The 16,555-nt window shown below is 39.1% G+C and overlaps 1 protein-coding gene and 1 long non-coding RNA gene across 25 annotated transcripts in view; one reads left to right on the top strand and one right to left on the bottom strand.

The window, feature by feature from the left end:
• Positions 1–16,555, bottom strand: part of ANK2 (ankyrin 2) — a 379,623-nt gene that overhangs the window by 10,494 nt on the left and 352,574 nt on the right. For 14 of the 23 annotated variants that reach the window (XM_049814665.1, XM_049814670.1, XM_049814664.1 and 11 more), the window contains 6 exons: positions 9,103–14,865; positions 7,575–7,649; positions 5,366–5,497; positions 4,739–4,885; positions 3,477–3,756; positions 843–1,128 (listed from right to left, as the gene is read on the bottom strand). In XM_049814665.1, the coding sequence (XP_049670622.1) occupies positions 843–1,128; positions 3,477–3,756; positions 4,739–4,885; positions 5,366–5,497; positions 7,575–7,649; positions 9,103–14,865 (6,683 nt within the window). The remainder of the gene's footprint in view (positions 1–842; positions 1,129–3,476; positions 3,757–4,738; positions 4,886–5,365; positions 5,498–7,574; positions 7,650–9,102; positions 14,866–16,555) is intronic. The other 9 variants (XM_049814685.1, XM_049814680.1, XM_049814683.1 and 6 more) reach the window with 2 other exon arrangements.
• The window catches only part of LOC126044665 (uncharacterized), a 41,119-nt gene continuing 31,204 nt past the window's right edge, over positions 6,641–16,555 (top strand). For both annotated transcript variants that reach the window (XR_007507744.1, XR_007507745.1), the window contains exon 1: positions 6,641–6,729. This is a non-coding gene — a long non-coding RNA (uncharacterized LOC126044665). The remainder of the gene's footprint in view (positions 6,730–16,555) is intronic.

The raw sequence follows: 16,555 nt of genomic DNA, 5'->3' as shown, positions 1-16,555 counted from the left end.
AAGTAGAACTGTGCTTTTTCTGCTCTAACTTCACTGATAAAACTTATTTCCTGCCCAATTATGCTTGCTCCTTTTTCCCCACTTAGAACAGGCAAAAAAAGCTGTTTAAGACTAAACCTTTATCTGCCAAGTAATTTAAATTTCCTACTAAAAGCCAAATAATTGCTTTCTTTCATTGCCTCTTGAAGTCTTCCCCTCTCCAAACATTGCCATAAGGTTCCTTTATCTTACACAACCAATAACCTACCTCACATGAGTTTGGTTCTTCTCTTACATCTCCTGTCTCCATTTCTCTTTACTGCCTGCATGCTACATAAACACCATTCTCAAGTTCTTTTCTTCCGCTACATCCTTAGTATTCTGCAATGTACATCCTGCTGCCTCTTTTCCATCTTTTCCATCTCACTAACTTTATCTTTCATGTCATTCTTCATGCTGCTCTGCGCTACTCTTGCCTTTCTTCATAAGCTTTTAACATTATTACTTTGTATATATTACATCTGTTTTTCAGCTTTCACTTGTACATGGATTGTTTCTGCACCTGTTATTTACACTAATTCTTTCTCACATGCATGGACATAACTGTCACAGACCAAAGGACAAATAAGCATAGTAGAAGCAGAATTATAGTCTAGACTGTAGGATCTGGGTTTTGATTCAGCTTTGAAAACCTTTACACAAATGACTATAGCTAGCCCTTATAACCACAGAGGAAAGTAGAAAAGACTCAGTTGCAGACAGTGATTAATTAGGCTGATTGAAAATATTCTCATCTTAAGGAATGAGCAAGACATAAAAGGGTTCTTCTGTGTCAAGTACTTTGAGGCAAAGTTGTTGTTTACCTTTTCTAAAGATTCCTCTTCATAGCCTCTTCCAAACTTTTCTGTCTGCTCATCAGTTGACTCCACTATCACTAGACTAGTTCTTCTTGGAGAGAGGTCATCCTGGTGGAGTTGGGGGTCCTCGGGCTCTTGGATGATGGGAGAGTCACATCTCTGAGCAGACAATGGGGGTTGTGGGGATGGTTTTTGTCTCTCTTCCTTTGTCACACTGAAGTGTGTGGATTTTTCGCTTGCTGCTTTTCCAGTTACTGGTGCTGTAGACTGTTCTGTTCCTGGAGTTGTGACACTGTCAATTACAGGTTCAAGGGAAGTTACTACCATGCAGTGCTTTCCAATCCCCATAAATGGAACATTATGCACTGTTTAAATATTGTCTGTCATCTAGCAAAGTCTAGAAATAACTGATACTCCCTGAACAGTAACTACAGAGCAATCTGGCTAGGAATCCCTCTCATCTTCCCAACCCAAGAAAATCTCCAAATGGCCATTGCACCCAATTCTGCAAAACTTGGTCTTTGTAAAGGATTTAATGTGAACTCTGCTGTCACTTGTGCTCTCAACAAATCTACATATTACCTATTATTTTTTTGGGGAAAAGAGACTGGATCAGTACAGATGGATGTAAAGCAACTACTATGTTAATTACAAGCTACACAGCTGCAGGTGAGGAGAGGCCAACTTTTATGTAGAATTCTGGAACCTTACCAAACAGAAATTTAGTATAGAATCTTATTTTGTTTGTAATATTACTTTCACTGTTGAACATTGCTATGATTTAATTGCTGCCACAAGTTATTTAAATGTATTATTATATATGTTACATAGTAACATACATAAAGGTAATACATTAAAGCATATGTACATGCAATATTTTTGTGTTGCATATGGGTGAATTACTTCAGATATTCTAACTCTCATCTAACAGTGTTTTATCAAGTAACCTTATAATTCTGATGCTAGGTTGAAAAGGTCACTTCTGATTTTCACTAATTGTGAAAACATTACCCACTTCACCACATAGAATCTTCTTCTGAGGTTGACTTGTCTTTTTTCTTTTAACCGATATACACAAAAAGAGAAAACTATATCAAAATTGGTGGAATTACAGCCTGAAAAGTAGTGAGCCTGCAAAAATTAAATCCTCCCCTTTTAAAATTTCTGAGATGCTTTGAAGCTAGCATTTACATGCTTGCTTTTTTCCCCTCTCATCCTAAAAATTAACTGAGGAAACTGTTAATTTTCAATAATAGGATTCCAGATTCCCTTCTCCATAACCAATCCCATAAGTAGATAACAGTAATAGTAACAGTAATAGAATAACTTGCATGTATATGTTTTTTTCCTGATACAAGTTGGGTTTTCACAATTTGTTGTGTTCCTCCAACTACTGCCCTTGAAACAATTGTGTTCTATGTGAAAAGGTTTCATTGTAGTGTAAGTTAAACAGTATTGATCCAGCCTTTTTTTCCCATTCACCAGGCTATACCTATTATTATATAATTCCTCTTGGTACGCGATCCTTATGAACAATTTAAATCTAGCCCAATTTTCCTCCTAGTTTGAAGTAGATGTGAAGTGTAGTGATATTCCCATCATCACTACTCTCATTTAGTATTGGCAATATTGTCTCAAATGTATTCTCCATTCCTCAGAAACATCCATTTCCTCATGCAAATCATTAGGAAGTATTGGTATTTTTGCCTATCAGTGCAACGTAAGTCCTCTACCTTAGATGCTGTTTTCTGTCTCCCATGCTCTCTCCTGGGTGTAAAGCATATTTGAGCAAAAGAATCCTCAAAAGACCATTTGCTGGACTCAGCTGCACCTTGACTGTTTGGGGCTGCATCTCCACATCAAAGCTAATCGCTCCCAGAAAAATGACTTCTTTGGAAGGGGATCCTTCATATTTTGCTAGCCTATGAATACCTCAATCAACCCTGCATAGAGTTCTCAATGTGGGCATGTGATTAGGGATGGTGGGAAGAAAGAAACGTGATCCTTTTCAAGTTCCTTTCCAAATGAAACCAACCCCACTGACAGCTCCACATCGGAATTCAAGGCTTTGCTGTGCAGGTCTTCTAAATCCATACCTTACCACGTGTTGTTTCCTTAAGTACTTTTGTCCTGTCTCTATATAACCCTGTTTCTGTTCCTTTGGCCATCTGAAACTTACTTTTAAAAATCGAGTTCCTAATACGTGGTTATGAGTTTTGTAAGTAATGATTAAGTTGGAAAATTTTTGCCTCAATTGAAAAAACATCCTGAAGTTGAAGTTAGGCCCCTCTAGCGTTAATTAAGTTTAACATTACTTGCCATCTAACGTACAAAAAATATACACAGTTGGTCAAAAAAACCCGACCTCTACGTTATCCCTCTTTTCTGTCATATGTACTAGACTAGATTATTGCTTTGTGTTCACAGTGACAAACTGACCTTTTTTCCCTAATCCTTAAGGCTTCCTCCACATGGATTAAAATGTCAAACCTGCAGTAGGAAGTAACGAGCTGGTGGACAGAATTGGAGGAAAATTCTAGTGAGTTCCTATGTTTCAAAGAAAACTGTAAAATTGTCTTATTACACAGAGAAGAGATAATCCATTCCACATAGGTTTCATTCTGGTCTTTTGACACTTACGAATATTCACGTTGTGAAGCAGACATTTTTTCTGGCACATCTTGGGGTTTCCCTGAGAATTCAGCTTCTACTTGTTCCTTATGTGCTTGTCTCAGGAGCTCAGCCATTGATACTTCTGCCTCACTCCTGGGAGTACTGTCCTGAAAAGGAGAATAACTGACAGACACATCTTCCTCGGAGACAATTGGAGGGTGTTCAGTTGGCTCACTGTCTTTAGATATTCTATGTTCTTCTTGCTTATGTCTTGAACTGTACAGTTCTTCTTGCAGTGCAGAAAAACCTTTAAAAAATAGAGAGATGAGAAATGTCATTACAAGTCTTATTAGAACGCAGGAAGTCCTTTTAAAATCCCTGGATGGACCACGTTACCTGAAATTTTTAGACATCTTGAGTGGAAGAGGACATGACCTCTCTAAGTAGCTGAAGGAACACTGGATTACAACTACTATTGCCAAATAATGAATCTTGACAGTAACAGGCAAAATAAAATTTACCCAGAAATTTACCAAGAGCCATCTCTTGGTCTTGAAACCCTCTAAATATGGAAGAAGATTCACAACAGATTTTTTTTCCAGCAGATTAGGACAGGTTTTAGTGACTTCTTCCCCCCCCCCCCCCCCCCCATTCATCTGCTTATGGAAAACATAACAAGTATGGACAAAGAAATTCATACAGGACTAGGCACAAGAACCAGCTAATTTATGTGCTTCAAAGCATATAAACACATCTACCCACCCCCAACCCCCCAGAAAAGAGGACTTTATTTCACATAATTTGGAGGCAGTTCTTTGGTATACAACCATTGATGTAATCTACTGAACTTTTATACTCAAGAAATCCAACCGCATTCATAGCAGAATTACAATATCCTGGATACTTGAATCCAAAGGTTTTTCCAAAGCATGGAGTAGTTTTCCTTTTAAAAATCTTGGTCAAATCCTAATACTACCTTCTTAACTTATATGGAAGTACTTCTATAAGCAAAAAAAACCCCCAGCAAACTGGGGATAAGTATTTGCGGTAGTTTCTGACAACATTCCTTTATTTGCTTTATAAGAATCAGCTAATGCAGAGATCTTGTAACTGGTGAAATAGTGACCTGTGTGATATCATGCTTGCATTCATCCATATTATCTGTGCTTTCAAACTGATATTCTAGTGCTCAGTCTTAAGAGTTAACAGATTATCCTAGTCAATATTTCAGAACAGTAGCTAGTGCTTAGATGAGATAACCTGGGCAGTCTGGATCAGGAGATGTTTACCTTCGCTATGGTCCAATCCTATTGTTTGTTCAATTTCTGCGTACGTGCGAGTGCCGTGGACCTGCATGGAGTCTATGCCGCTGGTCTCCATTAGGTGAACAATGTCCATTCGGTTGATTTTTGTAAGACATTGGGTAAGATTTGTATCTGTGGCATTAGAACAACACCATGTAGCCGAGTTAAAAATTTCACATGCTTTCTCCAGAGCGGTATAATACATATAAAATACGGATGCATTTAGAAGCATTGCCGTGTAAAATCTAAAATTAACGGAAAGGCTGCATATAAAAATTACCACTCGTTTTGTTTTTTTCCTTTAACAAATGTGTTTAGTTTCCCCCAAAATTTCTCCATTTAGGAAAAAGAGGCTTCAGTGTTTTTCCACTCTTTCTTTGGAAGATGATGTTCTGCCTTGCCATCAAACAAACAAGATGAAACTATTTTCTCTGAGAATCCTATGATATGCCGTGTTACACAGGCAAGCTTAAAAAAAAGTTAAGTCCAATTATGGTCATTCTTTCTATAGCCTAAACTTTACCTGAATTTTCTTTTTGTGACTATAACACAGATCTGTCACCCCAACTAGCAAATTCGAGACAGTTGTATGTAGTACAACTGGAAACAAACCTGTTGCATGTTTCCCATCCCTTTCAAGCCAGTATTTGAGGAGTGCATGGCTCTGGTCTTGAAGTGAATTAGGGTTTTCAATTCGGATCTGGTGAATCTGCTCCTCTGTGAAATCCAGTTCTCTTGCTAGCTCTGAAAAAGAAATCCATCTCTGTATAACTCTCTTTTTCTTTTTCCCCTACTTTACGGCTGTCAGCAGCAAAGTGGATTACAAACTTTTCTGAAACCAAATTCTCATTGCTTCTATGTACCTTGTGTTATATTTAGAGACACCGTTAAACAGAAAGTTCATGGCAAAGTCAGAAATGTATTATGCCTAGAAGTGATGGGTCTGTGTGAGCTTTTATTTTTTTTGTCTAGCATTCCTAGTTCTCGGAGGCAGTGACAAGCTATCAAATAGAGTGCGCTTGCAGAAATAGCACAGGACCAGAGAAAAATATTTCTAGCTGCAGAGCACCATGCTTAGCAGAATCTATCCTCTAAAATGATGACTGTTTCTGAAACTTTGATCAAAATCTAGTAAAAGAATTCATTTTAAGGCTTCATTTAAAGAAAAGTAAATGTCCGTGAATTACAGTTGAAAACCAAAAACTGAAAAGGTGAAATGAAGAATAACTGATGTCTTTCTGATGTAGCATAGGGTCAGACTGCAATCCAGAAAAGAAAAATGGTTTAACGGTCTGTAACATCTTTACTGTATACAGAATCAGGGGCAGCCTTCTGCCATCAACAAACTAAGGTGCAAATGTTGAAATAGGTCATCAAATGAGTTAAAACCACGGAGAATTTGTGAGATTCCTACTGTTACTCTTGATCTTCAGATTTCTCCTTCTTTCACAAAGAAGGATTCATATTCTATTCCATTGTCATTATCGCTGTAGTGCCATGGACTTCATTTTGGAGGGAGTCATGTTTTAACAGGGTGGAGGGAACCCTAACCCCAAACCACCTTATTTCCAGGCTGGCTTATAAACTGTTGCAACTGTAAACTTCAACAAATATACAGTAACGACACACTAGATTCAAATCCTAGCTAGTCAAATAAGTTTGAACAAAAAACAACTGCTATTTTATCCCCCAAAGTAACATTTGACACAGTAATCTTTACCATAATATAAGGCAGGAATGTTTATGCAGGTGTATTACCCTGCCCTCTCTAAAATGCTATAAAGCATTAATATCTATTTTTTTCTAGTTTTGTTTTCAGAACTGTCTATTCTTTTATATAAAAATTTTCAGCAGATTCCTAATCTGTTACATTGCACAGGTCCAAGTCCTACTGCTTTCAAGATAATCCACGTTGGGATGAGTGACACGCTCACAGCCTTCTCTATAGATTGAAATAGAGGACAGGAAAGGAAGAGGTGAGCAAGATAAGCAAAAGTATCAGTGATATTTTGCATGTACTCTCAGAATGCTTATAAAAACAGTATAGAGCACCATCTTCGTTATCAAGGATTTAACATTTTTTTCTCTGGTATACAACTCTTCTTTAACTCCTAGAGCTGTGCGTATTTTCAGGACCATGGTACTGCTCCAGGGATACATACGAAAAAGCATAGAGCTGATTTAACTTTTTCTGCAGCAACTTTTTGTTGGATTGCACAGTTTGACACAGAATTTACATTTCTGCACAGCTCTTATTCTTTGTAAACACTTTTGAGCTGACTTTCAGTGATAGACATCTGCATTGCATTCTGTGTTACTTTTGCTTGTCCCCAGTAGCGTTAACTGTCTCAGATCTATTAAATCCACTATATTAAAGTTGACTGTTACAAAGAGGTCCCCTTTTTATCCCTTTTTTGTCAGCAAAGTTCTGTAGAAAAGAAGCTGGTGTTGTTTATCCCTATAGGGGCCTTACAGCTCAGCAGTTCCAGAACACATATGATGTTTATTCCTGTATTGATTTATCTTCTAGCCAGAGTTGTTGCATTTTGCAAGTAAGAGTAGGGTAACATGCCAGCTCGTTGTCACACTCTCATCCTTGGAGTTTTCCCTCCGGAGAGGCCACAGCAAGTACAGAGGCCTTACCTCTGCATTTGAGTTCTTACCTAATAGGCTATAGGTATCTTAGTAACCATAAGACAGTAAGCTACTGAAATATTTCTACAAAACATCTTTAGAAAATCAGGAAATCATCTGAAAGAAACATGAAAAAATGAGGAATGCTCCCCTCCTTTCTCTCAGGAGTAGATGACATGCATTTTACCTGTCCAGCTGAATCCAAGATGATCAGCAATGTGGGCCAGTCTTTCCTCTGTCCTCTCCTGATCATCCTGTTGATCTAAAGGTCAAAGAGAGCCACAAGTTGCCTTTTTACAAGTTAAAAAACTTTTTCATCGGTGATGTATCCCAAGAAGGGAAAGTGCTGCTTTTTTTTTTTTTTTCCTCTCCTCCTAACTGCTGTACTCTAAATATGGACAGGCTGTTACAACTGGTTAACTAAAGTGAGGACTGTAAATTCCCAGGTTAAAAAAAAAAAAAAACAACAAACCACAAAAAACCACAAATGCTTGATTTTTCAAAAAGCACAGGACTATCTATCTACATTTTCTATTTGAAAATTAGGCTTTCATGTGAAAATCTAAAGCAGGACTGAAGTGCCTACTGTGTCTATCTTGGTCAAGCGTTTTATTCTAAAACTTCATTCTAATATTAAATTGAAGACTTTAACTAAGTCAAGACCCATAATTTTCCATGTCTCCTTAGTAAATGCCAAGGTTGAAAAATTCATCTGCACTGGTGCTTCTAATTATGTTCTTTCTGGTGTAGGGAAAGTTTTGTTCAAACAGTCTATATGGCACTTCATAGTATGGTTTGTATTGGAGATATTGTTAATTTAAGCGTCTTCGACCCTTTCAACTAGGGAGTGATACAAAATACTTACAATGAAGGCAAGGAAAAACCAGATGTTCATTTGCCAGTCTTCACTTATTTTGGTAACAGTGAGACTGACTGTTCCTCCCATCCCCAAAGCTAATTTGAGGATGGTAGCATTTGAGTTTTGATTTTCTCTGAATGCATGTGTGGATTGTGATATCTCAGATTCAGAAAATTGCTTAGGGTTAATGATATATGCATCTCTCATTTTGGCTGCTGGATTTCCATCTTGGCTACTCAACAGTAGTACACAAGTAGGTGAGAGGAAAATCAAACACCAGAAAACTTGTACCGAAGTTACTGGCAAAACAGAACTTTCTTGAGACACAGATTGTCAAAAAAAGGAACATGAAAAACCTAATTGTTTAAAACTTCTACAGATTTCTTTGCATAACAACTCAAAAGAAAATGAATTTGCCTGGTTTCAATCAATGCCCAAATATTTCATTATTAGTAAAAATTAATAGTGAAGAGTAGGGCCAGGGAAAGCCAAAAGCCAAAATGCGCATGACCTGAGCAATCAGTTTAATGGTAAAACAATACATATTTTTAGAAGTGTTTTTGTTTATTAAGGTAACACTTCCCACAAGCATTCATGGTTTGCAATCTTGAGATTGTTTCACAGACAAGAAAAATACAGACACAACACAAAAAAACAAACACAGCTCACGGAGGGGGGGGGGGGAGGGGGGAGACAAAAAATACACAGCTAACCACCAAAATCTTAAAAGAAAATACCACACACATTACACGTGTATACAAACATACGTACACACACGCACACCAAAGAAAACAAAAATTAAAAAGTTTAATTCATGACATGCGTCGCACAGGGAATCCCAGTCGTTGGCAAATACCTTCAGCATGGTCATTGACATTTTCATCAGGGATACGTTCAATCTGAGTCTCTACAGACTCATCCCAAATGGGTCTGGTGTCAAAGATGTCTTCAGGAACTGACTGCTGAGTCTCACTGGATGGCACATTTTCAATAACTGAAACTTCTAGGGCACTACTGCTTTCATCATCTGAAACTAATTCTTGTTCTCTCTCTGACTGCGTGAGTCTTTCCACTAATTTAGAAGCTTCATCGCTAATTTCTTCAAAGAATTCTATGGAGTTTTTGTATAGGTCAAAAAAATGTTCCTTACTTTCTTTTGTGGGACTAAAAGCACTGCGGGAGGCTGTAGTGCTTCTGCTTTTAACTGGCAACCGTGATGAAAATACCTTGGGTCTTGCTGTTGTTGCCTCATCTGAGTCTAGCTCGAGCTTCATCTCTCTCTCCCTCTCCCTGGTCTCTGCTTCTGCCTCAGCATAACTCCTAGCTTTTATTGAACGTTTAGTCTTTGGGTCCGTGGGAATACTTGCATCAGACTCGGATTTACTTCGGTTATCTTGTTTCATAGGTAGTTTGTTTGTCATGTCAAGAGCTTTGGGTGACTCTAGCTTGCGGATAGATGTGTCTGTGTATGTATATTGTTGTTCAGCTTTTTGGAAAGCTGCTTTGACGGGAATTTTAGACTTTGGTTTTGCTTGGTCATCTTTTCCTTCACACTGCAAACTGTCTGTGGGAAGGCTCTCGTTTTCCGATTGTTGCAAGGGTTGCGATGCAGCAGCAGCTGTTCTTACAGGAATTTTGGATTTGCTTTCACAAGAAGGCACTCTCTCCATTAGAGCAGTAGGGATTTCAATCACAGACCTCTGTTCCTCAGGTGAAGAGTCTGGGGACTCCTCATCCTGTTCAGAACAAACTAATCTAGTGACTTTGGAAAAATCCAATTTGTCTTCTACAGACTGCTCAGGAGAGAAAGGGCAAGGCACCTGACTGCTATCAACCATGTCAGTCTCCATTCTGGAGAGGGGTTCAGCTTCAGAGGCAGCAGTTTCTTTCTTTGGTGATTTTGAAGAAGCTGAAATACCCATTTTAATTGGAATTCTGGATTTAAGATCTGCTTTTGTGGTGCCTGTGCTGACACCTTCACCCGTCATTTCTTCTGATTTATCACTAGACTCAGATGCTGGGGGTGAGTATTTCAATGTATCTTTTTCTTGTATATCCGAGTCTTCTGATTTGGAAGGTGAAAATGGAGCTGGTGAGCCCTTCAGCTTAGAAGATTCCACCTCAGCTGCTTCTTTCACTTCTTCAGACAAAGAAACTTCCTCCTGAGGCTGCTGCCCCATTTGGAAGAAGTGAAAGCTTTCATCTGGATAGTTCCTTTTGGTCATGTCAATGGCTCCACTTCTAGTCATTTCAAACAACTTTCCTTCCTGAAAAAGAAAAGGATTTTGTTCACTAAGTGGTGTCCCTTCTTCGGTGGGTGTTCTGGCCGGTGTTGTGTCAGGTGTTGTGCCTTGTGATCGCCTGTCTACCATCAACCCAAATATCTTTTGTTCCTCTTCTTTTACCCGAGCTTCAAAAGCTTCATCATCTTCACGGATTTCACTCCACATGTCAGAATCCACATCAGTTTTAGTGATGACAACTTGACTGATCAATTTCTCCGTTTCATCTTGTACATCCTCGAGGGCAGATTCAGCTAATTTTATGGAATCTGATGCTGAAGACCCTTGTGACATTTTCTGAAATGCATCCTCTGGTTTTGGCTCTGTTTCCATATATGCTTCCTCTGAAGAGCGATATTCACCACCTGTGTCTCTGCTAAGTAAAGCTTCACCAGTCTGATCTTTTCCTTCTTCAATAGAATAGTTTTCCCTAGATAGCAGACTTCTACCTGATCCTACCTGACTTTCAGTGTCACTAAAGAAATGTTCAGAAGACACATTTTCGTAAGGGCTTACTACATAAGAAGCACTACTTTCAGCAGCATCTGCTACACAACTTTCAAGTGCCACTGTTTCAGTGGAAAGGGATGAATACTCTGGTAAGGGTTCCTCAGCATGAATATCTCTTTGAGAAGTTTCAAAATCTGTATCTGCTTTTCCCAAATCACTTCCCAAAGCAGAATGGTCAGTGGTATCATCTTCAGCCAGTTTGCCGTCTTGTGGTACACAGTACTTGGTAGTACTGTGTCCACAAGAACTATCCTCTACTTTCTGAGACACAGCTCCTGTAGAAATTAGATCTGTCTGTGTCAACAACGCAGTGGTTTTGATGTCTTTTTCAGTAGTATCGCATTGGTGTGGTGTTAATGCAGGCTCAGCACAAACTTCTTTTTGAGAACTGTCACCAACGGAATGGCACAGAGTACCCCCAGATTGCGTGACTGGGGCATTGGGACTAACTGTGTCACTGTCAACTGTGCTGTCACATTTTGCTTTGTCAGTTTCTGCTGATACACAACCGTCAGAATGACAAGTGCCTGATTCTCTTGGGGAAGCCTTACAGCTGCCCCCAAGGATAAGCAGTTCCTCTTTGTCATGTTCCGTTGGCTTATCCTGTTCTGCTTTAACTGCACCTATCCTTCTAGGGCATGGTTTTGAATCAATGGGTTGAAAACCTGCTTCGTCAGGGCTAGAACTGGAGTCAATACTGGATGGTAATGGTGAGGGTGGCTGCACTCGGATCGTAGGCTCCATTAAGAGGCCTGAGTCAGCTTCTTTTTTTAGCTGAGTCAATTCCAGCTCACTTTCTGAAGAGGAAGAACATTTTCTAGATTCAGCTGCGGACATCACCGCTGTAGGTATATCTTTTTCTTCTACAGCTGTTGACTCTGGTTCTCCAGCTTCACATGCAGCTTCTGAATCAGCAGCTACAGAAGATTCATCTTGCTTACAATCCTTTTTGAAATCTCTCTTCTGTTTTGCTTCTTGTTCTAATTCATCAAACGTTTTGATTTTGGTCACCATTTTAAACATCTCCTCTTCAGGGGTGAATCTCTTCTTTGGTTCACTTTCGGAATCATCCTCTGGTTCTTCACTGACTTCAGGGATCACGGCTGACTTTGGTATGTTCGACAGTGCCTGTGAGTCTGCTGTTTTAGGTGTGATTTCATAGCTAATTTCTTCAGAACTAGGAGTTTCAGGTGAAAGAGGACTTTTCCCTGAACTCTCCATGAGGGATGTTTGCTCTAGACTGTCATCATCAGCACTTCCCTCAGGGTCACGGAGAATCCTGGAACGCACCGATGCCAGCTCCGGGCAGGTTTCTCCTTTGCTAAGAACAGACTGTAGAGGACCCTGCCCCAAAATACCAGCCTTCACTGTTTGTTCTACAGGGCTACTTTCAAGGGAATCACGGCAGGGAGACTCTTTCATAGGACTGGGCTCCAAAGAATCAGGCGTTTTGTGTGATGAGTTATCTTCTAGCACTGGGCTTGCTTCCAGTGAGTCTTTATGACTTATAGCCAGAGAGTCATCTGCAACTGGGCTAAAGCTTTCACTATCATGGCTAGCAAGTGAAAGTTCCAATTTCTGGGGACTTCTAACCACAACACGGCGTTCACAGGTTAAATCTTTTTCTTTCTCTAAAGCAGTGTCATGTGTTTCAGAAGACTTACTTAAATGTGCAGTGGTTCTGGATTCTTTATCCCTGCTAATATCTTTCATAATGGAAGCTGAGCTACTTTCTTTAAGTTTATCAGCCTCTTCTTCAGAGGCTGTAGGTACAAGCTCTTCTGATATATGCTCAAACTGAGACTTACTAGTCTCAGTAACAGCAGCTAGCTGTCTTTCAGTAATACCTTTTTCATCTTCCTTTGGCGAGAGTTCCTTCGGAGGACATGTTTCTGCTGTTGTGTCTGCTCTAGCTGTTCCTTTAGCTTCTTCAATTTGCCCATCAGTTTTCTTTGGTGAGAATGAAAGGCTTTCAGGGCTTGTTTCTGGAGTCTCTGCCAGACCCTCATGCTTATAACTTTCCTCAGAGCTGATCTGAGGGGTTCCGTCAAGTAGGCTACCTGGAGAATCAGCCACACCTTCGTGTTTAAGGCTCTCTGAGCTCCCATCAAAAGCAGCACTTTGCAGAGAAAGAGCAGGAAGGAATCCATCTTTCACATAGTCTGTGGGAAAAGCAACACTGAAAGGACTGGTCAGTACTTGCTCCAAGTTAAGCTCTCCCTCTTCTGTCACTGAAAGGTGTCGGAACTGTTGATATTTGTCATTATCCTCCAGTTCTTCTTTAATGACATCAGAGAAGTCTGTTGAGGTTTTTCTGTCAGGGCTGATCTGGAAGTCAGTATCTCCTTGGTCTTCAGAAGTCCTGCCCTTCACAACCGCTGTATCTTTGGTACTTTCGTCATCAAATACTGGAGGGAGAGGTTCAGTTTGTTTTTTGCTGCTCTGCTCTTTTACCTGGTCCTTACCTATAGCTTTCTTCGTAATTTCGGCAGTAGAAATTTGCATTTTTCCTTTTTTTGTTTGCAGCTCTTTCTCTGCTTTTAATATCGTGCTTTGTTTGTCCTTCTGTTTGTCTGTCTTGTGGCTTGATACTCGCCTCATTTCACTTTGTGAAGAAACTGTTTTTCTCCGGGTTGTTTCCTTCTCAGGGAGCTGTTGCTTCTGTTTGACAGATTTGTGCTCAAACAGTCCAGATATATTCTTGGATGGGTCTTGACCCGACTGGAAGGCTTTCATCAGTTCACGAACTGACATGGTCTCTTCGAGTCTTTCCGTCTTAGAAGAAGGTGAAACAGGCGGTTGTGCTTTGTGTGTTACTGTTTTTTTGACTTGTACTGGTCTTTTAGAAGCCTTCTCAGCAGCGCCTTCTCTTGTTTGAATTCTGACAGGTAGTTTTGAACGTATCTTTTGTTCATCTTCCACTCGTTTCTGAAGAGCTTTAACTTTATCTTTTATTGACCCAATAGGAGTTTCCTCTATAACAGGGGATACAGCTTTAGCCTCCGGAGCAGCTGTCAGTGTCAAGCCAGATTCCTCACCGAGTGACTCATCCGAAGTGAGCTTCTTTAGTCCTGGTTGTTCTCCACTGCTGTGTATCTTGCTTTCCTTTGGCTTTTGCTTGTCTCTTAATTTTGTCCTAACTGGCTTTTTAATTTCTAAGGCTGGCTTGTGTTCCTCGTGTGGACTTAGTGTTTCAGTTGTTGGAGATTCTTGTCCTTCTTTTTCAGAATCCCTGCTTACTACTACAGCTTCAAATCTCTCTTCTACTAAGTCTTCTTGTAAGGCTTGTGGCTGTACCTCATGAAGAGAGACACATGTTTTTAAATCCTCTGTAAGGTAATCTACCATTCCTGTCATGTCTGGTTTCTCCATTTTTGTTGTCCCTTTGTCTACCCTGACTTCTACACAGGTAGGTTCAGTGACTTCTGAAGGAGCGTTTCTTCTGGCCTCTTCAATTTCTTCATCACTGACAATGACCCATTCTTCTTCTACAAGTTCTTGTTTGGAAAGGGACTTCTGCAAAACATGTTCTTCTCTGGTATAGGATCCACCTCTCAGAATTTCATTTACTTTTTCCAAGTCTTCTTTCACTCTCTCAACTATTTCAAAGGGCTCTCCTGGCTCTTCTTCAGTGGGTTTTCCAAGATCTTTCACTTTAATGGAGCCTGATTTATCTGAAGGGTCAGTTGTCAATATGGCAGTCATTTTGATCAAGTCTTGTTTCATCTCAGAAACTTCAGACAACAGGTCTGGACTGGCTAGTACAGGGACTTCATTAACCAGATGGCTTTTCAGGATAGAAGTTTCTGTAGATTCTGTCTCGTCATCTTTGATGCGAATGAAAAACATTGAAAGTAAAATGGAAATCAAAAATAGAGATTGAAAAATGTAATCAGGACTGAAAATGACAGTCTTTGGTTGCAGTGGTAGGAAGGTCAACAAAATGGGCCAGGAATGGTGGATCCACAAGATCTGAGGGTACAAGAGCAAAGCAAAGCTAACAAAGGGGAGGGGGGAGCAGGGAGAGGGAACCAACAAAAAAAAACCCAAAATTGAAAAGGAAAATGGCAGGAAATAACTTGCTTAACTTTATCAATATAGCACAACCACACATACATTGTCAAAGCTGTAACAAACCAAATCAGGACACCACTAAAAAAACCAAAACAATAACAAAATTTAAAATTAAAAACAGAAGAAACACAGTGAAGTTACACAAAGATAGGCATCTCAAGATTGTTCAGATGTTACAGATCAATGTTCAAATAAAAATAAACAAGAAATAAAGAGGAAAGCATTAGAACTGATTGAAAGTCGATTTCCTCTAAGAGAAAGCCAGTGTTAGCAAACTGTCAGAATAACATTGGGTTAACACTTTTTTTTTTCTTAATGACCAAAATAAAAAGTTAAAAGTAATTCTGCAGTGATCTAAAAATATAATCAAATATGTAAAGATCTGAATCAGCTGCAAACCGGCATTTCGTCTAAGGGGATTTCACACCTAAACAATGAAACAAACATTCTTTTGTTTTAAGAGGCATGATCCTTTCCTTGGAACATCCTCATTGACAATTAATGAATTGACTGAGGAAAGAGAAGACAGAGAAGAGAAGGAGAGATAATAAGAAAAAAACCTGTGAATCAACTTAGAAGTGATTTCAAAGTTTTAAAAAATGTAATGTATGGCAACCAAAAACCAGAGACAGTCACACTAGACACATACATACAATTCATGTAAGGCAAGTTATTTCCATGCAAAGCAAAGGTGTTGCAAATGCTGCTGGGTATGTAGCTTCAGTTAAAAAACAATAGCTCTAAAAATCAATCATATAAATTAAAGGTACATGAAAATATTGTAAAACATACTGTGGTGAAATATTTGTCTAATCTGTGCAATCAATATACAGTAAGCTGGGTGTAGGTAATTCCCCTTATGCCATAATTGCCTGCTGGGAATATTTACATTCAGGAGGGACTACTAGAAAATGTATATTGAACAGAATGAAACATTGGAGGACTGAAGCAAGTTATGAACAGAATGCAATGCTTAGAAATTATATTTTACATTTTTCTTCTAAACGTAGTACATCACACAAAAATTCACACATTGCTGCACCCCAGTCTAAAAGTCAAAGTAGTAATGTAAATAAGGAGAACCTAAGTGATACATAATAATCTGTATTTCTTTGCAAAAAATATCCATTTTGCTACACTATTCTGTTGGGTGTAATGAATGCTAAATGTTTGTGCTGTATGTTAATTATAACCAGATTTCTGGGGCTGATTTTGGTGCTGGAAATTTGGTGTTTTGGTGCTGCTGGTTTTAGTGTGAGCTGTCTAGCGGACACCAAGATGCTGTCTCGTAATTTTGTAGATTTGAAAACTAAAGTACAAATGTTTGTTTCTGAGAGTAATTCTTTAGATTAAGTAGAACAGCTGAAACAAAAGATGCTGATAAAATCTCTCAGTTTATTATAGTGTTCTGGAGGTTTTGTTTGATTTTGTCACTTGTTTCTC

Source organism: Accipiter gentilis, chromosome 12, assembly GCF_929443795.1.
Source record: "Accipiter gentilis chromosome 12, bAccGen1.1, whole genome shotgun sequence".
NCBI lineage: Eukaryota > Metazoa > Chordata > Aves > Accipitriformes > Accipitridae > Astur > Astur gentilis.
This window is presented reverse-complemented; position numbering and strand designations above follow the sequence as displayed.